This window comes from Camelina sativa, chromosome 4 (assembly GCF_030686135.1).
Source record: "Camelina sativa cultivar CO46 ecotype springtype chromosome 4, ASM3068613v1".
Taxonomy (NCBI): domain Eukaryota; kingdom Viridiplantae; phylum Streptophyta; class Magnoliopsida; order Brassicales; family Brassicaceae; genus Camelina; species Camelina sativa.
The window spans coordinates 30,398,222-30,419,562 of NC_141883.1; the positions used below are offsets into that span (position 1 = coordinate 30,398,222).

General features: G+C 37.7%; 5 protein-coding genes across 9 annotated transcripts; 2 read left to right on the forward strand and 3 right to left on the reverse strand.

The window, feature by feature from the left end:
• Positions 1-240: 240 nt before the first annotated feature.
• LOC104784370 (MATH domain and coiled-coil domain-containing protein At2g42480-like) lies at positions 241-1,819 on the reverse strand. Its single transcript, XM_019244253.2, has 4 exons — positions 1,704-1,819; positions 1,370-1,530; positions 918-1,132; positions 241-805 (listed from the first exon to the last, which is right to left on the reverse strand). Exons 1-4 carry the CDS (start codon positions 1,817-1,819, stop codon positions 281-283), a joined length of 1,017 nt encoding a protein of 338 aa, XP_019099798.1. The 3' UTR covers positions 241-280.
• Positions 1,820-2,726: 907 nt separating this feature from the next.
• On the reverse strand, positions 2,727-8,249 carry LOC104782758 (amine oxidase [copper-containing] zeta, peroxisomal). 2 transcript variants are annotated; one of them, XM_087511849.1, is made up of 12 exons: positions 7,825-8,249; positions 6,399-6,694; positions 5,989-6,294; positions 5,791-5,903; positions 5,373-5,703; positions 5,074-5,289; positions 4,744-4,980; positions 4,290-4,475; positions 3,958-4,098; positions 3,323-3,591; positions 3,151-3,232; positions 2,727-3,048 (listed from the first exon to the last, which is right to left on the reverse strand). In XM_087511849.1, the coding sequence occupies exons 2-12, from the start codon at positions 6,642-6,644 to the stop codon at positions 2,914-2,916; spliced, it is 2,262 nt and encodes a 753-aa protein (XP_087367975.1). In that variant the 5' UTR covers positions 6,645-6,694; positions 7,825-8,249; the 3' UTR covers positions 2,727-2,913. The 2 variants fall into 2 exon arrangements, with proteins under 2 accessions (XP_087367975.1, XP_019100581.1); XM_019245036.2 differs by lacking the exon at positions 7,825-8,249 and adding an exon at positions 6,772-7,410 and having other exon boundaries at positions 6,399-6,508.
• A 1,366-nt stretch (positions 8,250-9,615) lies between these two features.
• On the reverse strand, positions 9,616-13,338 carry LOC104782759 (serine/threonine-protein phosphatase PP2A-3 catalytic subunit). 2 transcript variants are annotated; one of them, XR_015597665.1, is made up of 12 exons: positions 13,077-13,210; positions 12,293-12,349; positions 12,079-12,162; positions 11,859-11,930; positions 11,602-11,673; positions 11,315-11,355; positions 11,008-11,074; positions 10,778-10,831; positions 10,504-10,695; positions 10,312-10,401; positions 10,115-10,222; positions 9,616-10,021 (listed from the first exon to the last, which is right to left on the reverse strand). XR_015597665.1 is itself a non-coding variant. In XM_087511853.1 (11 exons), the coding sequence occupies exons 1-11, from the start codon at positions 13,167-13,169 to the stop codon at positions 9,956-9,958; spliced, it is 942 nt and encodes a 313-aa protein (XP_087367979.1). In that variant the 5' UTR covers positions 13,170-13,338; the 3' UTR covers positions 9,616-9,955. The 2 variants fall into 2 exon arrangements, 1 of the variants encoding a protein (XP_087367979.1); XM_087511853.1 differs by lacking the exon at positions 10,778-10,831 and having other exon boundaries at positions 13,077-13,338.
• Positions 13,079-16,627, forward strand: LOC147946349 (uncharacterized). 2 transcript variants are annotated; one of them, XM_087511850.1, is made up of 4 exons: positions 13,079-14,738; positions 15,543-15,705; positions 15,788-15,968; positions 16,054-16,627. In XM_087511850.1, the coding sequence occupies exons 1-4, from the start codon at positions 13,652-13,654 to the stop codon at positions 16,471-16,473; spliced, it is 1,851 nt and encodes a 616-aa protein (XP_087367976.1). In that variant the 5' UTR covers positions 13,079-13,651; the 3' UTR covers positions 16,474-16,627. The 2 variants fall into 2 exon arrangements, 1 of the variants encoding a protein (XP_087367976.1); XR_015597664.1 differs by having other exon boundaries at positions 13,553-14,738; positions 15,144-15,705.
• A 322-nt stretch (positions 16,628-16,949) lies between these two features.
• Positions 16,950-20,954, forward strand: LOC104782761 (DEAD-box ATP-dependent RNA helicase 37). Of its 2 annotated transcripts, none has more exons than XM_010507779.3 (7): positions 16,950-17,233; positions 17,555-18,414; positions 18,507-18,590; positions 18,748-18,990; positions 19,629-19,796; positions 19,924-20,037; positions 20,281-20,954. In XM_010507779.3, the coding sequence occupies exons 2-7, from the start codon at positions 17,659-17,661 to the stop codon at positions 20,782-20,784; spliced, it is 1,869 nt and encodes a 622-aa protein (XP_010506081.2). In that variant the 5' UTR covers positions 16,950-17,233; positions 17,555-17,658; the 3' UTR covers positions 20,785-20,954. The 2 variants fall into 2 exon arrangements, with proteins under 2 accessions (XP_010506081.2, XP_010506080.2); XM_010507778.3 differs by having other exon boundaries at positions 17,017-17,361.
• The last annotated feature ends 387 nt before the right edge of the window (positions 20,955-21,341 follow it).

Sequence of the window (21,341 nt, forward strand, 5' to 3'; positions counted from 1 at the left end):
GTCGAATCAAAAGACAAATATGTTCTTCTCCTGTTCCCATCTGCATCATTGAGAAGGTATATATCCATCTCATACGTGAAAAATTTAGTGAGTCCAAGGAGAATTAATTTGCTCGCTAACTTTAGGATTGGATCCATAACACATTATTTAAACCCAAATATGATTGAAACTTTGAAAGAAAATATCCAAAAGTGGCGCATATAAAAAACAAATCATAAAACCATATAAGCGGGTCTTTCAGTAAAGCTGAATCTCTTAGACTATTAGGACGATCTCTACGTCAATCAACCGGTTCCATCAACTCAAAATCATCAGCAAAAGATTTGGCCTCATCCTTGTCTAGTTTAACTTTGAGATCCGACACAACCATCTCAAGATTCTTGATGCGTGCCTCCATTTCTTTGACCCGAGAACCATCAGCATCATCTGATTTCTTCCTCTCCAAGGAAACATCCTCAAGCTTTGTCTTCAAACAGTCCAGCTTGAAGTCCAAGTTCATCAGCTCAAGATTCTTAACACGTTCACCGAGTTGTTGGACATCCGCATCTGCTTTCTTCCTCTTCAAGGAAACCTCATCAAGCTTTGACTGCAACCAGTCCAGCTTGAAGCCTTGTTCCATCAGCTCACTCAACTCACTGTGAGCATTGCTTAGCTCAGTCTCTGAGTGATTCTGTGAAGGCTTGTTAAGTGTCTCAATGAGGTTGAGAAGGACATTCATGTACTCCGTCTTCACCACTTGGTTCTTTGGTTTGAAATCTTCTGCAATATCTGGGTGCTCTGTGAATATCTTTCTTGCTAAAGTAGCCTGCATGCCAAGGAAATATTTGTTTCTGTTACTCATAAAAGAAATCCGAATAAGCAACCACACAAAAGGCATGTACAAAACCAAAAGAAGAAACAAATCCTTTTTAGCCTACCTGGGAAGCAAAAACCTGAAAACCGTTGACATCTAGAGTCTCCTTGTTCTCTGATACAAGTCTGCCTTCTCCATCAACAACTTCAACTTGACTAATGTAGACTTCAACGATGAGTCTATCCTTCTCCAAAAACCCTTTTTCCTGAAGCTTTCTGAGAGGCAAGGTCTTTCCGTAACCCCAGCCTTTAGACTTATCAGTATGCCAACCCGGTCCAACTGTGAAACATATACCAAAATAAAAATAATAAGTTAGCTTCTTCATCAATGAAAGAAAAGCGTGGGGTCTTATAAGCTAAATACGATGCGTGAGCTATTTTTACTAGTTCAATGCCGATAAATATGTATAAATAGACCTTACATCAAGAGACTCTGTTTCTCTCCATATGCTGAAATTTCAACAAAAAGAAAAGAAAAAAGTTTCCGACATGGAAGGATATATAAAGGATTTATTACCTAGTGATTTGTAGAGCTCTTTGTTGGATCGACTTAACAGAACGAATTGAAAACTGGTTTTCCTTTTCAATCCACTTTCCAATGATTTAGGGTTTGCATCAAATAGGTACAAAGACAAGTGATCAGTTTGTCTATTTCCCTTCGGATAAACGTAGAGATACCTGGAAAAAAAAAAAAAAAAAACTAAAACAAATTAAATACTAAACCCTTTTTAGGTGTTTTAATTAAAAGAAAATTTTTTTGATTAGTGCTACGTTAAATCGTATTCATCTACATTTGAGAGAAATAAAATTTAATTAAAAACTAGTTGAAGATCCGATTCTTTCTCTTTTACCATTCACATCCGTAGCTCACGAATGTCTGAGACGCTATCGCAGCTTCCTTCTCCGAAAAGTTATCTATCTCAAACCTGAAACTCGGATTCCTCTGCACTTGATTATTCAACCCCATAGTTGATTTGAAAGCTTTCTTAGAGTTTGTTACTTCGAGACCAAAGACTGAAATTATCAAAAACTTTGTTTGTTACTTTCACAGGCCTCGGTTTATTTATAGTGGCACAAACTATATATAAGAAGAAGAAAAAAAACAAAACAAAACTCTTTTTTTAGTGATGAGAAAAGGGAACTTATCATACGAGATATTTTGTTATTATCTCGTATTTTGTTATAACTAACTATACGAGATATTTTGTTATTATCTTAGTTTTAATAGGCCAATGGTATTATTGTAAATATTGTATTAATTAAAATTTTAGTTCTAAATTTCTCTCTAAGTTGTGGGATGTGACAAAAGTTATGAAAATTTTGTCAGAAAACGACCGAGGACTTTTTTTTATCAGCATGTCAACGGAATAGTTCCAATAGCGTTTGAGCTAAACAAATATTTTGTAGACTAAAATTATAGCATTTGAGCTAAATAAAAACGTTGTAGACTAAGGTCCTGTTAGTTTGACCATTTAGTATTTCCATCCAACTGATCCATTTAAACAGTTCATTGAAATGATTCATCTGAATGTCAAATGATCCAACCAACAATGCAAAAAATGGTTCATTTGGATAATGCATCTGCAGTTGAGGGTATTTTTGATATTTTTGAGATTTGGCTGAACCAGCTGCAGTTGAATGGTCCGATCAGACTCATCCAGATTTTTCATAATTTTTGGATGAATTTGATAAAAATAATCCAACTGATTCATCTAAATGCTCCTATAAATGGTCAAAGACGAACATCATTTTTCATCTCCATTGAGATATCCATCTTAACAGAGAAGGGCCTAATTATAGAATGCTTTTTTGAATACGCGATTCCAAAACACGAAAACGGGAAGATGATATAATGTACCTTTCATCACCTAAAATTTTCTCAGACAAACTTATTTTTTATTTATAAACGACATTAATGTGAAAGAAGAATAACATTCCAAATTATTTCCAATGACAAGTTTTTCAGTCTTGCAAACACACACCAAACAAACGAAAGGTCCAAATTCGAAACTGATTTGAGCCATTTTATTTAAAGAAAAGGAGAAATAAAATCTGTCTTCTTCATAGCTTTGAAAGTAAACCAGTCTGAAGAGGTTTCGGTGCTACAACCTCTTTGACTTCACTGTCCTTTGTATCCAATTCGCATGGATTCGGTGGCACATCTATGGCCGGTGAGCAGTTGAAGAATCCATGTGGCTGTGTTTACCCAAAATCCAAAACATTTTATAAGTGACTGTTTGTCTTATAATTTAAGTTTTTTTTTGATTAAATGTTACAGACAAAAAAGATCTGACTAACCATTAGCGTGAAACCAATATGTTCGACGGGCATAACCGGCCAATCTTCAAGTCTAGGAACATGTATAATCCCAAACACGTACCTGTCAAATGAAAATTCCACGTTCAAATAACAAATTTTGGTAGCTAGGAAGTTTTTAAGTGAATCAGCTAAGTGAAAGAAAGATACATACCAAAGAACGACGTCAGATTCTTCCAAGGAGCGATTCTGTTTCACCCATGTGGCAAGACCTTCACCAGCACGTGGGTTTTGGTTTGGGAATTCTCCTCCGGGAAACTTCTCATCAGGGGAGTAACGGGTAACCCAGAGATTGTGCTTCAGGAAAGCGGCTCTTCTTAGAAACTTAGCCTCGGGTCGAGCTAATGGTAAACAATTTGAACCAGGAACAAGTTTGTATCCCGTTAATTGGCCCGTTCTGTTTACAGTCCTCGTGTTCCTTACCTGAAAACACATTACAATGAGTTGTGTTGAATATACATCTTGCATAAGTATGCCATCTATACTTCATCTACAAATCATATTCAATGAAACTCTGAGATGCGTTTTTGGTAATGCAACTCAAGTATGACTATATAAGGACATGACTGAAACTTAGGAATGGTCACGTGATCTCTTCTCCCGAATTCACTCGAGGATGAGACTAGTAGATATTCAAGGATGAAAGAATCATAAGTGGTTCCCGTCTTGATGGTACAAAGACAGGAACGAGCATGGACAATATGAAAATGTGAAAGTTAAACATGCAATAAATTAACGCTTTCAGATGATAAGTAGTAAACGAGATCATGCAAGGTTCGGATTGCTTACAATCCAATGGCGAGCAGAAAAAGGGTCACAGTCACGCGTTGCCTCTGCCTCTGATCTAAGTAACTTCTCCTCCGCATAAAACGCATTGCTGTGGACATTGTTCTCACCAGGCTCGTCAACTCTAGCATTTACCTCAACTACCTACAGATAAAAGAGGATTAAGCTGACTATTGAGTAAAATCACCTGGCAACATGTATCTAAGATTTATTTTCAAGAATTATAGGGACTTCTAAAATTCATATGCTACCAATGCCATTCCTAAAACTGAGAAAATAAACCACATATGTAAGTTAACAACAACAAGAAGAGAAGATCAGCAAAGTAAAGGTACCTGATTAAAAGCTTCACCAGGTTTACAGTCAACAGACATATCCATGCGAGCGATAAAGAAATGTTGATGGACTGGTGCATACAAGCCAGGAGCAATAGTAGTACCGTACTTTCGAGTTTCTCCTGGCTGCAGCGCTCCTAAACTCAGGATCCCAGTAAGTTTTACTTCAGCTTCGATTTTCCCATCCTACAGTTAGACAATGAAGACATAAAATGATATTGGTCTTCAGATATCTAAAAAGATGGTACCATAAATCAGTAAATGAAACTCGGATTCAGCGCTGTAAATCAATGTTCAAGAGTGTTAAGGCTTAAAAAGTTGTGAGCCGTCGTTCTAAACTCAGGATTTATTCTCATGCAGGGACATATCATTTGTCTTCCCTAAAGAAATTATATGCAAATATGACTAATATCTGCTTTACTCTAGAAATGAACAATCACGCATTCCTACTTACCTGGTAGAAGTGCCAGTAAAACCCATACTCGTAGTTAGCAACAGTACATAGAAAAGAGACAGTTAGCCTCCTAGATCTTCGCACTTCGGCTAATCCTGTTCTCCAGTCCTGATGTTTCCACAAGATTCCGTGGTCCTCTTCATGCAGGCAAACACAGTTCTCAATAGTTTCAACTCCACCAGTGAAATTTGTGAAATGGGCATCAAAATACTTGATAGATCCCAGACAGTCACACCCCTATAAAAACCAATTGTTAAACACAAACTGAGATCTAATTGGAGAATGAGAACACACACAAACCACAAAAGAAAAAAAAAAATGATTACAAACCTTCTTAAGCGAATGTGCATTTTTTCCAAGACCATCCTCCCCTGCATCAAAAGCATTTTTCCTGTAATGTGGCTCATTGGGATCGCCATAAGGCACAACCATCTCTACAAAGCTTAGCCTGTGTGCAACAGGCCTTCGACCTCGACTGCCATCAACATATGCTACCGAATGTATGACTAAACCTTCTCTTGGAGTGAACCCAATTCGAAAGTTCCACTGCAAACAAAATGTTCAGCCAATTTAGAAACAAGCTCAAGCATAATCACTTGGTTTCAATTAGGCTATTAATGGAATTCTACCTTCTGCCACTCGACAAAGTAACCCCTAACACGAAAACTTGGACCTTCAGGTTGTATAATTTGGAGAGGCTTCACATCACTTCTGTCAACACCCCCTCTACTTTCACCTGGGGTATAATTCCTCAAAGGGTCAGGTGGGGGGAGTGGCACAAACTTACGGTCTTCAAACTCAATCACCACCATGTTTTGCATGTCTACAAGTACATAAATTCCCTCAACTGGACGAGCATAGCCATTTTCCATAGGGGAATCACTATCAGTCCTACAGTATATAAGGGGCTTTGCAAGCCTACGACTAGGAGCGTCAGCCTCGCTATGATAACCCACACACCTGCACAATACATTTAGAGGCAGACTTAGGGAAATTGTACACCTTAATTGACAACTTTCAGTAGAATCCATGATGTTGTTAACATACCAGGGATCAACCATCACTAGATCCATGTCTTCAATACCTCTCCTCTTCATTGCCTCTATGAACGGAGGGAAGTCTTTGACAATCGCTTCACATTCAGCATATTCAGCCGCATCCTAAAATCACGAGAATCTAAACTGAGAAACTGGAAACTACTGTAGCATATAAAATTCACTTAGAGATCCAATTCCATAAACATACCATGGGTGGCTGAACATCAGGTATAACTTCCGAGGAAACAACTTTTCCCCTGTGATGGCCACCCCGAGTGACAGCATGAACTTCAGACAACTCCACAATCCATACACTTGTCTCATTGGACTTTTGGTTGTAAACAACAAGTCTCGCTCGCCTAGGAGGGAGCTTCATCGGAATGACAGGTCCAGATTTGGTTCTTGGAAGGAGTGAAGGCTGGAACGGAGGGAAAAAGTAAGCATCTGCAAGCGCCACAACATGTTTATCTGGTTCCACTGAAGCCACCTCAATGAAACGCATGCCATCCCTAACCTGACAAAAATAAAATATCAAACAGTTTCAGTAAAATCCAAATAGTTTATCAAAGCTATCACCATAAATCATGCAAGATGAAAAAGAATATAAGGTTTCGGCACCTCAGGGTTGGCACCAGCAGCGCGAACAGTAGCCACAGCAACTGAAATTTCTGCAGCAGATAGAGGATCCAAAGGGTGCTTGGTTTCAGTTCTTGGCATCACAGAAATGCCTGCATTGGACAATGTGATCACAACAGAAATCAGCTTCAAAGAAACCACAATCACAACAGTTAGATCTACGTTTAAACCTCTTTCAGTGTTAAAAAAAAAGAAGCCATCAATTTCACAAGAAAGTAAAAACATCATCAACAAATTCCAGTGAAACAAGAACTCAACCAACTCAAACAAATCACGATCTAATAGATAAGAACAATGATCAAATCAAACGATCAAGATCCAAATCCCAAAAGGCAGAGCGTCTCGTAAGATTAACCTTTGTTAGCAGGTTTCTTGGCAGTATCAGGAAGCGAATCGACAGGGCGGATTATGGACTCCAAAGCAACCTTAGAGGCGCGCTGATCCTCACCGTCGGACCATCCAGAAACGGAATCAGGCGCAGCGGAGAGGAGTTTGGGAGGCGGCGAAGAAGAAGAAGAGCCACCGTGGTGGTGAGGACATGCCGTCGTCTTTTTCGAAGCTGAGGCCATTGAATAGGGTTCACGAGTTCTCCAAATCCACCAAAATCAGTTTCAACACAATCTACTGACATACAGCAAAACCTATCACGATCCGTCGCTTGATCTCTCCACCCCTTCTACAAGCTCGCACTCCCAACCAAGAAGATTCCGATCTCCGATGAGACAGCTAACTAACTACTACTAGTCGACGAGTTTCAGCTCCGTCACTCACAACAAGTCGTTTGGATTCGTCACCGGGATCTCTCTCTCTCTCTCTCTCTTCCCGTGGTGGTGGAGAAGTCAGATCATATACTCTCTCTCTTTCTCTCTACTGATTCAATTTGGTTTTTGTTGATATATGAGTCCAAGCAGAAGCGGCCAAAAAGCCTGATTGTGACCTCTTCCACTTTAACAAGTAGTCTCTCTTATTTATAAAGAGATGTAATTATTAACTTCTTTCTTTTTTTTGATAATAATATATAAATATAGAAATCCAACTTGGAAAACGACGTGGATGCACTATTGTTCTCATATTTCAAATTCACTAATTGGTAACATATTATACGTGTCGAATTATTATTTTACAGAGTTAAACATGTTTTCTTTTGAAAGTTTATTACTAGAAATATATATATATATATATATATATATAAAATCAAGATAAGGAATCAAATCTATTTTAAAAAATGGTAAAGTATATAGAAATCATCAAGAACAAATCTGAGATGATCATGGAAATGGAAAGATATGAAAATATATTAACTTGACTATATAAGCTTATGTCATAATCGGAAATGTTATTATTAAAAATAAGGAAATCAGAACAAATAAGATTTTTAAAAAATATTTGTTGTCAAAAAAAGGTTCACGTGTTTCACCAAAATTATACGCGTGTTTGGTATTGTTCTCCTATAAAGGTTATCAGAAACAGTATTTAGTCTTTAAGAAACAACTAAAATGGAAACATAGCCAAAAATAATAATATTGGAAACGCTTCTTTGGTGGGGGAAGAAAACACACTTGTGTATGTATATTTAATGACGTTAGAACATACAAATTACATGATACTATCAAAAATTTCAATTGTTACTGATCAAAGTGTTTTGATATGTACAAAATATATAAAGTTGCAATATCGATCAATAATTGTCTAAAAGATCGTGGAGTGGACCGCACAAGCACAATCCATGCAATCTTGACCACCAAAGAACCGCTGTCTACGACTTTGTCTATAGACTATAGTGGGTATTACGAGGCTCACATTTTTAAACGAAATTCTTATAATTCTAAAAACGTCCATGACACCTTAATGTCGCTTGCACAGTTTATATATGATTGCCTTCGGTGCAAAACACGTCATGTTATACGTACTATTGAATGTTTTATAGTCTTTGGGTTTGTTTTGTTTCTTCTCAACCCTTCAATGGCCAACAAAACGTGTGGATTTCAAATAGGATGTTCTGCGGTTGTCGTTCTCTTTTGATAAATACCGAAGATGTAGCTCTGATCACATTTCTCTGAACTATACTGTTCATTGTTGTTACGTTACGACTTGCGTGTATGGCTTTCATTTTCACTTCTTCTTTTTTTTAAATCTCTTATTGTTTTTGATAAGATCAATTCTCTCTTGTTCTATGCAATTATTGATAGAAACATATACCAATACAATTATATATTCAAAGAATAATAACAAAGAAGAGTCCGAAGACCTTCACACCCTTCTACTCAATCTCCTTAGCAGAATCGTTAGCTTTACATCTCTGTAACTGCCTAACCTTCTGGTTCCAAGAGCTACAACTCTGTAACTGCATTTAGACTGTATTACGGCTCTATACTTTATGTGGAAGGCCTAATCTTATCCGATACTCGAGGCAATAGACATGCGTACCACCAAACCTTCAGTGGGGTTCAAAACTTCAAATAGAAATAGTAAGTCAAGAGAAGGTTCATAGTCGAACTAGTTGATCCAATGGCTTCCTTCATTTTCTATTTAAAAAAGAATATTTGAAGTATATTCTATCTCTATTTTATCATTAAATTATAAACAATACTTTTAACTTTCTAAATTTATAAATTTTACCCATTTATTTTATAGTAAGCAAATAGTTCAACAAATTATACAATAATGTAAACATTATTATAAATAAAATCACATTGCATAACATCAATTGCAGGATTATTAAGTTGTTAACTTATGCTATGATATGTTTTTTTAACTTTAATGGTGGTATTAAGTTTTATATTGACTATGTTGTTTGTTTTCTATGTAATATAAGTTATTATTGCGTAATAATCTGATTGGAGAAAATGAAAATATGAAAATTTAAATTAATTGGACCATTTTGTAATATTAGGTACAAAATAAAACTAGTTATAATTTCAAGGACCATTTTGTGAATAAAAGGACCACCTTAAAAATATGAAGAGATGAATAGTGTACTGTTTTTTTTTCTGCAAAAGAATAGTGTACCTTCAAATATGAAGATATACACTATTCAATCCTTCATTTTGAAGATGAAAATGAAGCACAATTGAAGAATAGATATATGGGATATTCATTTTCATCTTCAAAATGAAAGCATTCGAAGCATCACTAGAGATGGTCTTATATCAAGCTTTGTAATACAAATAAGCAGAACAACTTTTAAAAATCGGAGAAGTTGAAGGACAAATTACGTGAAATAAAAATTAGAAGATTTCTCACATGAAAACACATTCGGATGCAGAAGAAGAAGAAGAAGCTAATAACATCAACCAAACAATGTCCATAAAGGGTGTCTTTTTTTCTTTTCCTTTTTTTTTTCTTGGTTATAGAGGAAGATAAGAGATCCTTCTTCGCCTATAATACACATTATATTCCGGTGGTGGGACTAAGTTGAATTTTAAAACAGAGCAACCTGAGCACAACGCATAGAAACGAGAATCTTGATTGTTACCAACTCTGACTTTTCACTTGTGGGTGGCTGCAGCTGCTGACTGAGATGAGTCTGTGTCCAGTGATCACAGAAAGTAGTCTGGTGTCCTTCGGGTAACGTCTGGTTCTCCTCTCCTCGGTGCTGGTTCGAACTGCAATCACATTTTTATACACTTAAGTTAGCTTTGATCATTCTTCTACACGAATTTTATTACAGTCACGACATGTGGGTTTTGGGGAAAGACCTGAATGAAGGTGTGGTTCCTGCAGTCGTCGACCTCAAGAATCGAGGCCATGTTCCCACAACGGTAACAATAGTTTGGAGCACTGAATATAGTAACCACCTTTTGCTCCTGTTTGATAGGGAAGACAACTAAAGTGAGCAAAAAATCTTAAGCCTTGCAAAGCTATGCAAAAGAAGGGTTTATAGTTGCATTCTTACGTGAGCCCAGTTGTATCCATCCATAACCAACTGATGAGCTCGGGCAATCAGCTTTAAGCTGTTTGTGTGATTGAATTGTTCGGATATATCCTAGTGAAAGAAATGAAAAAAATGATAAAAGTCAATTAGACACTTGCTTTAAAAAAAGAGAGAGAGTCAGGACCGTTTCAGAGCCATAAGACTTGTAATTACCTGACCAAAGGTATATCCGGCACCACGGGGAGAGATGCCCCAACCACATCGGTCATCGGGGTCAGACCATAATAAGTCACACATCGGCCCTTCATGGGGCACTTCTTGAACTCGATCAAAATTCCTTATGTTGTCAAGGGTCTCGATAGATGGAGATAATCCACCATGAAGACAAAATATTTCTGACTCAACCTGTAATGGAATAACACAATGATTTGATGTAACCCATAAATTTGTGTAGAAAACACTATCTGTTTAGTCAGATAACTCATACATGTAATCTTCCATTCTGTTTTCAGAATACTAACGTCTTGCAATTGCTGTGACACTAGCAAAAGAAATACGACAGCACAGTACAAAGCCAATACTTTAGTTCAAATAATACACCATGACAAGACAAGGAACAGTTCATCTATATTACATGACCAGGGGACTAAGATAGACTTATGTGAACCCCACCAACAAAAAAGTAGAAGAAAGGTCTGAGATATGATAGGTACTAACCAAGGCTGTCAGCGGGAAATAGTCGAAGAGGTCTGTAAAGATTTTCCAAACATTTGCATTGCCATACCTATATCAGCAAACTTCAATGAGTAAGATAATACAATATATATATATATATATAACCAGTATTAGACGCAAGCAATCGGAAGCCTGAAAGATTAACAGAAACAGGACAGACTAAAACACACACACACAAAAGATAGCAACAGCGAAAATAAACACAAGAGTAATGCTAATGATACAAATGAATTACTTGCATGCAATTGACAGCATCTACAAAATAAGGGTTTTTTTCCAGAAGACTCACTTTCGCAGACATTCATCATAAAATCCATAAACCTGAGTAATCTGCCAGACGGAAGACAAGAAGAAAAGCCTGTGTCAGATATAAGAGTAGGATGATAGAAAAGTATAAACCAACAAACAAAACGTATGTTGTAGACAGAACCAACTGTTTATAAGGAAAAATGTATATTAACCAAGATCTAAACGATGGACAATGAATGGAGACACAATGTAGTACTGTATCTAACATCAGAAGGTGGGGGTTTACAAGTGGGAACAGAGTAATAAAAACATAAAGCATTACTTTACCTGACGGCTTTCATGATTTCCTCTAAGAATAGTGATTCGCTGAGGATATCGCATCTTTAAGGCGACTAACAGCTTGAAACAGAATAAAAACGAGAAATTGTATTAGCATACTTCAAATTCAGACCCAAAATATTCACATTGTAAAAAAACAATCCATCATGCAACCAGTATATATATTTACCAATATAAAAGGCCAATTAATCAGCCTACTCATTAACGAGAAAAGAAAAGGAAGTCTGAATATATAATTCTCGTACCGTTACAGTTTCAACAGAATAATAACCACGGTCCACATAGTCTCCCATAAACAGATAATTGGTATCAGGGCACTGCAAAAAGAGAAAAAGGAATATATTGTAAGATTTGTAGAGATACACGGTCAAACAAAAATCAGTACCAGAACCAAAATGCACAAACGGAAGCCTGAAAATACACCTAACTTCTATTATGATTCTCAGTAAATTTTATAAATGTTACCATTCCTCCTATACGGAAAAGCTCAGCAAGATCATGGAACTGTCCATGAATATCACCGCAGATTGTCACAGGGCTTTTCACAGGCTGCAAACAGGAACAGAAAGAGTTAATTAAATTCATGGCTAGTAGCACAATCTACCACACTGAAAATATAATCACCAAGTATGGTGAAAGAATTACTCAACCAAAGAAATATGCAAGACCAAGAACTAACCTGAACGTTGCTTTCATCCATTAAGATCTCCTTGGCTTTCTCACATAATGCTCTAACCTAAAGAAAAATAACACAATACTTCATATGACGTTCACCACTTTAACTTACTAAGGAGATGCAGGATAACCAGTAATTAAACCCTATATAAAAAACATGACTTGGAAATACACTAACAGAACTCAACTTGACACACGAAGCAAACAGGAAAAGCAGTAACAGAAAAAAAAAACGCCCTACAAGTATTGATCCTTGATATCAGCTACTAGTATTGGTCCGTTACTGAGTTGCAATATCTTTCACACCAGAAAAAAAAAACTGTTTCCCTTTAACATTTCTACCATTTCCCACTAATCTAAAAGCTAGTAATGAGAAAAAGATAAAACTCTTATCATCTACATCAAATCACATTACCAGGCACATAAAAACACGAGCTTAGATATTAAGAATCCGATGCAGCTAACACTCATCATCAAACCATTAGAAGCAAGCAAAACCAATTTCTCCAACCGATAAAACTGCGGTGAAAATGAACATCCGTGAGATTATACACAAACGCCAAGATCTAACATTTTTTTCCGAAAGATGTTCATTTCAAATGATAATCGAAACTCTCCAAATCAAATCTGCTAATCCCATACCCGAAGAAACCTCAAACACAGAGGAATAATAAATAAATAAAAACTTTCGACTCCGAAACATAAAAAATAAATAAAAATCAGATCCAATCATCGATACAACCCAAGTCCAAAGTGGAGAAAACGTCAAAGGAGAAAGTTACAGGCACCTGTTGCTCGGAGAGAGGCTTGCACTGCATGAGCTGCGAGATCTGCTCATCGAGATCAATGGTTGCATCCACGGGAATAGAATTCGCGCCCATTCTCGTTAACTTCGTTCTCTCGTTTCGTCCGATCCGGAAACAGGACTAGGTTTCCAAATTAGGGGAAGCCCTAACCCTAAATTGAATGGAATCTGCGTCTTCTTCGCTTTTTCCCCCACTTTTTCTCTCTTCCCTCTCTCTCTCTCTCTCTATGGCTTCTCTGTCTCTTCGCTTTGTGTGCAGTGAAAGAAGATCGAATTTGAGATGGCGCGTGAGGGTGAGAAGCGAGTGGTTTGTAGCTTTCGAGTTCTTTTCTATGATAATATTACCGTAATACCCCTTTTATTTGATTAATTCAATAACCGTAACCGGTTTGAGAATGAAATTATCCGGTTTATCTAAACCGGTTTCTCGCTTATTTAATCATTCGTGAGACGAGGGTTTTGCTTCCTTTTGCCAACGCTTCATCTCTCTCTCTCTCTCTCTCTCTCTCTCTCTCTTTCACACTTGCTCTGCTCTCTCTCTCTCTTCGGCTCTCCGTGATGACGACGATTGATTCCGGTGAATGTATTGGGTCGGAGAAAACTTCGATTACTCGGGATGAATCTGCAGAAGACTCGCTAAAGATCGATTCTTTACCGCTAGTAAAGAACGAAGACTCTGTTGAAGAGATGATAAGCCCAAAGAAGCAAGTAAAGTCTTCGCCTTTTACTTCTCTTTCCGAGAAAGATGATGAAATCATCCATTCGGATTCTATTGAAGTTTCTTTCTCCGAAACGAGTCTTGAGGTAACCGAGGCGATGGATGTGGAGTGTCCTGGAGTCGATGAAACTGGTTCAACGTTTCTTGAAGAGAATAAGGTTGGCGAGGAACTGAAACAGAGTAAGGAAGTATCTGAGATTTCTACAAAAAGCGATCAATTTGGAGATGATGTGCGCAAGATAGAAGATGTTGTTGAGACTGATGGGTGCGTCGTTTCGATCTCTGATGTGAAAGAAAGTTTGAACTTTGAGAAGAAGAAGAAGGGACAAGATTCTGATGTTCAGATGCTTTTGGAGGCTGAGAAGAGAAGATCGTTGGCTGAAATCGAAGGTGGGACAATTTTTAACAAGAAGGTTGATGTGGACACGCTCGCTAGGGCTTCTGAGATTCATAAGATCGAGAAGAATGGGAAGGGATCTAAAGAAAAGCATGAGAAGGTGGAAAGAGTGAGGGTTAAGGATAATGCTTTTGTTGGGAGATCTGTGAATATCGATTTGGTTGATGATACTGCGTTGTTTGATGTTGTTCCTTTCTACAAGAAAGGTAAAGATCATCCTAAAAGACCAGGAACTGATAAGGATGCACCAAGAAAGCATAAGAAGGTTGCAGGGGAGAAACCAATTGAAAAGGGAAATGCTTCATCTAAAGTTTCTGACTTTCTTAACCGTGGAGATTTGAATGGGAAGCAGTCGCGCATTATGTACTCTAGGAAGCAAATGGAGTCGATGAGGTATGCCCACATTGCGGATCAGAAGAAACTGTGGAGTGACATGTATGCTAGGCTCCTACCTGAGCTGGTGACTGAGTACGAAGGTTTAGTTTATTTGAAGAATTACAAGAGTTCAAAGAGTGGCATCAGTATCCTCGGTAACCCTCTACTTACTACTCTATTTTTTTTATCTAATCTGCTGCATTTTGTGTTGTTGCCTGTTGTTAGTTGAACATGTTGAAAAAAACTTTAGGTCTAAGTAAAGTATGTCACTCCAACTTTAGATTACCTTAAGCTATACCTGAATACTCAAATGGGTTTTTCTTTGCTACTGTTTTCTTACTCAAATGGTCATCAAAGACAAATTCAGTCGAGTCTAAGGTTCTTCCCTATATAAGCCGTTGAAATGTGTTTAATTGCCCTCTAGCCTTTTTGACGAGTTGGATGTCTGTTATTTCTGGTCTAGAGCTCTTACCTTCCAGATCTGTTCTTCTTGTATCCATTCTCTCCCACTTCCAGTAAAATGTCGTTTTGATAGGGGCCTTTTGTTTTCTTTTCCACAGGTCCCGTATCGGCTGTACCAAGACGAAACCGTGTGAATATCTTTGTGCATTGAGCTGCAGAAATCTGTCAAAAGTCCTTTGTTTCATAATTCTGTCACAGTCCTTTGTTCACCAATGCCCCCTTTTCTAAGACACAATACATTCTTTCTGTATATAGATTCTTTGGTTCAGATTGTAAAAGGGGTATAAAGAGGTTCTTAGGTTCAAAGTGTGTATGGCTATGAGTTTAGGTTCAAAATTGTACATGTTCGTACAACTTTAATAAAATCAAAAACTTCCAAAGCTAAATCTTTTCAATGGCCCTATTTCTTTTCTGTTTCTATGCAGTATCGTATTTGTTACTACCCAATCACACTCAGAAAGCAAATTTGACCTTTTTTTCTTCATGAGAAAATTTAGGCACCAAAGAAGACGTGACTCTTGAAGAAGATTCTGTTGTGAAAGAGACTGAAGATAATGACGATTACAATAGCATTTTGAGGCCTGCGTTTGCGGTGGATGGAGAACCTGATTTTGATTCTGGACCACCAGAAGATGGGCTTGAATATTTAAGACGAGTCAGGTATATATTTGTCACTCTGTTTCAATCTTTCTGTGTATCTGCATTTTGGCATACATATGGATAAGTTGTTTCCGCATTGTAGGTGGGAGGCAAAGCGAATTCCAAACGTAAAAGTAGCCGAGATCGATGGAAGCAAGTACATACAGAAAGAGCAGAGTGTTTACATGCCACAAATTCCTGAAATCAGCAAATGCCCAGAGCACCTTTTGCCAGTGAAGGAATGGGAGGACTTGTTGCTTTCCGACTTTTCACACCTTCGCCTGGTAAAGTTTCCTTCTAACTTGTATACTATCAGGGTTTCTCTGAGTGGACCATAAGATATGAAAGTGCTATGAGTTTTTTTAACAGGCTTTATTGCAAACTGACAACACATGCGAGGATGAGGTAATATCGTCGAGTCAGTCTTTAGATGAGGTGCTTATGGAGATATTCAAAAAGCGTCTCAACACAGAGAGTGATGAGTCACTTGGTGGGGTGGTGGTTTCAGAGATAGAGGGAATGGACTCAGTGACACGGGTATCAAAGCTGAGAAAGCAGATATGTTTGGTTGAGAAGGAGAGCGAATTGAAGAGTAGTGACTGCAAATGGGTATTAGCATTATGTGCATCAGTGGACACTCCTTTGGATGCAGATACTTGTGCTTGTCTCAGGGCTCTTGTGAGGAAGTGTGCGAGTCTTCGTGCGTTGGAGGTTGTAGACGAACAAGTCATCACCATGGCAAATATGCTCATCACGATCGCAGGCAGATATTTTGGCCAAATGGAATAAGAGAAGAAGTGAGTTTATAAGCAATGCTTTCTTACTTGAAATATGTCAATGTTTAAGAAAATTAGAAAGAAAAAAAAATTACTTTGAACTGCTTTGGTTTATGTATCCATTACTTTAGTTTTAATCGGAAAAAAATCTTCACAGGCTTTATAAATTTCAAAATCTTTCTTTATCATCTTATATAATATTGCAATAAAGAGTAATTATGTCACCTTATAAATGACAACTATACTAATTTGATATTCAATTAGTACAAGATGTACATTTTGTTATTGATGAATTTTGTTTTTGTTTACTAACATGCATATTTGAATTTGGTGGTGGTGGCACAACGACCACACACTAAAACATTCATTCTAGTACTTTATCTGAAGATTAATCCAACAGTTCAGTTTAATTTTCGGTTTTTTTTTTTTAATTTTAAAAAAATGCCGAGAGAGTCCAAAAAGTAAGTCGCCGACATACAATCCAGAAGAAAACAACCAAACCGACACGCAAGTTGGAAACTGAATCCTATATATATACGTAAGATTTGATAAAAACGGGACGCAATCTTTGAGCTTAAATTTTTTTGTTTTGTTTGTCTGATAAAGAAGAGGACGAAACAAGAACCAAAGTCAAAAAAAAAAAAAAAAAATCTATTTTTCTCTGTGAATTTGATTCTATCGCTCTGTACGCAAATAGGCATCGTTCGTTCATTACGTATCTCTCTCTCTCTCTCTAATTTATCTCTGTCCGATCCCAAAAACAAAAAAAAAAGGTAAATTTATCAAAAAGGAATTCTAGGGTTTATCGTTGATTTCGTTGAATCTTCTTCAATCTATCTCTCTCTCTCTCTCTCTCTCTCTGGGGTTTTCGCAATATTTGAATTCGAGCCTGTAAGCTAGGGTTGGTTCTCTCCTCTTTGCGTGATTCTCTTGGCATTTGTGTTTTTGTTATATTCGTTTGAATATATGCTCATGACTAGACTTTTCAATTCGTCTTTGTGTTTGTTGTTTATTATTCTGTGGATTCGCTCGCTTATTTAAAGCTGTTCATAGCTGCTTCTGATTACTTGTGAATTTTTGTTTTTTCTTTCCAGGAGTTCGTTCTTCTATTGAAGATTTTGATTAAGAGTAAAAAAAAAACAAAGGTTTCGTTTTGCTGGGGATTTGCAAGCTAGTTTTTACGTTTTTTTTTTTTATTATGAGTGCATCATGGGCTGATGTGGCTGACTCAGAGAACGCTAATTCTGGGTCATCTAATCAGAATTCTCATCCTTCTCGACCTGCTTATGTTCCTCCACATCTAAGAAACAGGCAACCAACTTCTGACCCTGTTGCTGCTCCATTACCAGCTAACGATCGTGTAGGTTTTGGTGGTCCACCTTCTGGGTCTCGATGGGCTCCTCCTGGTGCTAGTGCTGGTTCTGCTGGTGGTGGTGGTGGTTATAGGGCTGATGCTGGTCGTCCTGGCTATGGCTATGGTGGACGAGGAGGTGGTGGTTGGAACAACAGAAGCGGAGGCTGGGATCGTAGGGAACGTGAAGTTAACCCTTTTGAGAATGATGATTCTGAACCAGAACCAGCTTTTACTGAGCAGGATAATACCGTTATTAATTTTGATGCTTATGAAGATATTCCGATTGAGACCAGTGGGGATAATGTGCCTCCTCCTGTTAACACATTCGCTGAGATTGATCTTGGGGAGGCCTTGAATCTAAACATCCGTAGATGCAAATATGTTAAGCCAACACCTGTACAGCGTCATGCCATCCCTATATTGCTTCAAGGCAGGGATTTGATGGCTTGTGCTCAGACTGGCTCTGGGAAGACTGCTGCTTTTTGCTTTCCAATTATTAGTGGAATCATGAAGGATCAGCATGTGCAGAGACCCCGTGGTTCACGCACAGTTTACCCCCTTGCAGTCATTCTCTCACCAACCAGGGAGTTGGCAAGTCAGGTTGGAGTTCTCTTCCCAATGTCAAGATTCCATTCGCTTTGGTACACCGTAGAAGTTAGTTTCTAATCTATTATTCTGTGATATTTTTGCAGATACATGATGAGGCTAAAAAGTTCTCCTACCAAACTGGTGTGAAGGTTGTTGTTGCATATGGAGGAACACCTATTAACCAGCAGGTATTTTTAATGTGCAAATAGTTTTTATTTTAGATATAGTTTTGTTTTTGTTTCAGCTTTTGACTTCTGAGTTTTTGCTTCATGCGTCTTTCACTGTATGTGTTAATTCTGTTTTCAAACTTCAGCATGTTAATCTCGTGTCTTGTTGTTTGTGCAGCTCAGGGAACTTGAGAGGGGGGTTGATATTCTTGTGGCAACTCCTGGTCGACTAAATGATTTACTGGAGAGAGCTAGAGTCTCTATGCAGATGATTAGATTTTTAGCTCTTGATGAGGCCGATAGGATGCTGGACATGGGTTTTGAACCGCAAATTAGAAAGATTGTTGAACAAATGGATATGCCTCCACGTGGAATTAGACAGACGTTGTTGTTTAGTGCTACTTTTCCAAGAGAGATTCAGGTTAGTTTACTTGTTTCTGTAATCACTTTTTCTTGTTCACCTTCTCGTTGGTTGAAATATAATAATTTGCGAACTTTATCACTCTCGCTCTTATTACCCATTCTTTGACATGTGTGTGATTCTTGTGTTCCATATTTTTTCCTTTCATCTTACTGCTAGTTACATTTTTCTGTATTGGGCTTCAGTCTTAAGCCCCTTCTCTGTCCAGATAAATTCCTGTGGTTCTCTAAAAAAGGGGAAAGAGAAATTGTCTAATATAAACTGAAACTGTATATAATGACGACGATAGACATGGTTGTTCTGCAGAAATTCTGAGAGAGTCTTTCTGGTTTTAAGCTAATTACATGAATTCCAGTTCTGTTGTGATGCTAGCTAGCCTATACATCTGTTTCATGAAATGATGGCCATTGCCATTTAACTGACATGTTGCTGATAGTTCTATATATCAGAGGATTACAATACCACTTGCGTTAATGGATGATGGTGAAACTTTGATGGCAAGCTTTAGATTGATCAAGTTTCATGCTTATGTTTCCTGTGTGATTAAAGCTGCATAATATTTGTTACAAGAATGTTGCTACGTTTGCATAAAATCATTTGCAAGTTTAAATAGATTGACATATTTGTTTCTTTTGCAGAGACTTGCAGCTGATTTCTTAGCAAATTATATATTTTTGGCTGTGGGTAGAGTGGGTTCAAGTACTGATTTAATTGTCCAAAGGGTTGAGTTTGTCCTTGACTCTGACAAGAGAAGTCATCTCATGGACCTGCTTCATGCTCAAAGAGAGAATGGCATCCAAGGCAAGGTAAAACTGATACTCCTCTTTCCTTTGGAAGGAATCGTCTTTTGTTTAGTTCATGATATTTTACATATTTCGACATGCTCTGTCATACTTCTAGTTCTTGATGATTGTGTTCTCTCCATAATTACAGCAAGCCCTGACCTTAGTTTTTGTGGAGACGAAGAGGGGAGCTGACTCTTTGGAAAATTGGCTTTGCATCAACGGGTTTCCAGCAACCTCCATTCACGGTGACCGAACACAGCAGGTTTGTTATTAAATTTAAAGCTTAAAATCTTGTGTTTTAATGTGGACATCATAATCCAGTCGTACCAATTCAGTATTGAGACCAAAAAGAAGATCTCGTGTAGGAATATAGTTCATTGCAACTAAACCTATAACAAAAGTCAAAATCTGAAGGAATCTGTTGAAATTAACTTTTTGGTCATCATTATCAATTAGGAACTAGTGTATCTGACTAAGTTATTGTGTTGCTATGTATGCATTGAAGGAAAGAGAAGTGGCACTGAAGGCCTTCAAGAGTGGGAGAACACCAATTTTGGTTGCAACAGATGTAGCAGCACGTGGGCTTGACATTCCTCACGTGGCTCATGTGGTCAACTTTGATCTACCAAATGACATTGATGACTATGTCCACCGCATTGGACGAACAGGACGTGCTGGCAAATCAGGATTGGCAACTGCCTTCTTCAACGATGGCAACACCTCACTAGCCAGACCGCTCTCTGAGCTGATGCAAGAAGCTAACCAGGAAGTCCCTGCGTGGCTCACTCGGTATGCATCACGCTCCTCTTTTGGTGGTGGTAAGAATCGACGGTCTGGTGGTCGGTTTGGTGGTCGTGACTTTAGAAGGGAAGGGTCTTACAGTAGAGGAGGAGGCGGTAATGATTACTACGGTGGTGGAGGTGGCTACGGCGGAGGAGGCTATGGTGGGGGATATGGCGGTGCTCCAAGTGGTGGATATGGCGGAGAAACTCCAAGTGCTTGGGACTAAGCTGCCAATGTTTTTTTTTTTTTTTTGGTCATAACTTTTGACTATTTTGTTTTTCTTCTACATTCACAGAGAGAGAGAGGGAGAGAGTATGTATTTTCCCCTTACACCTATGAGATTTGTACTGAAGAGATGGATATATAACAATTTGTGCTGTTTTAGGTGTTTTGATATTTTACAGGCTATAGTATTAGGGGTTGTCGTAACTCGTAACAGTCATCAGTTTCACAGTCATCAGTTTCTTATTATCATATGGGTTTGTAGAAGAGTTTTCCCGTTAAGTTAGTTATGGAGAGCATTCCAGAGATAAAATCTATTTAGGCTAATTGATTTCGAGGCAAGGAGCTTTATGACATAAATTTCAAGAACTAAAATAAGTGATAATTTGTAAGAACTATTGTTAGATAATTAGTGGTTTATTATTATTATTATCAAGGTCTTATGTGATGTGATTGTATAATTTTTAGAACAATGAATTTGTTAATTAAATATTATTACTCAAGAGAGTAAAATCGATAAAATGTTATATTCTAAACTAATTCTGCATTAGCTAGGGTTAA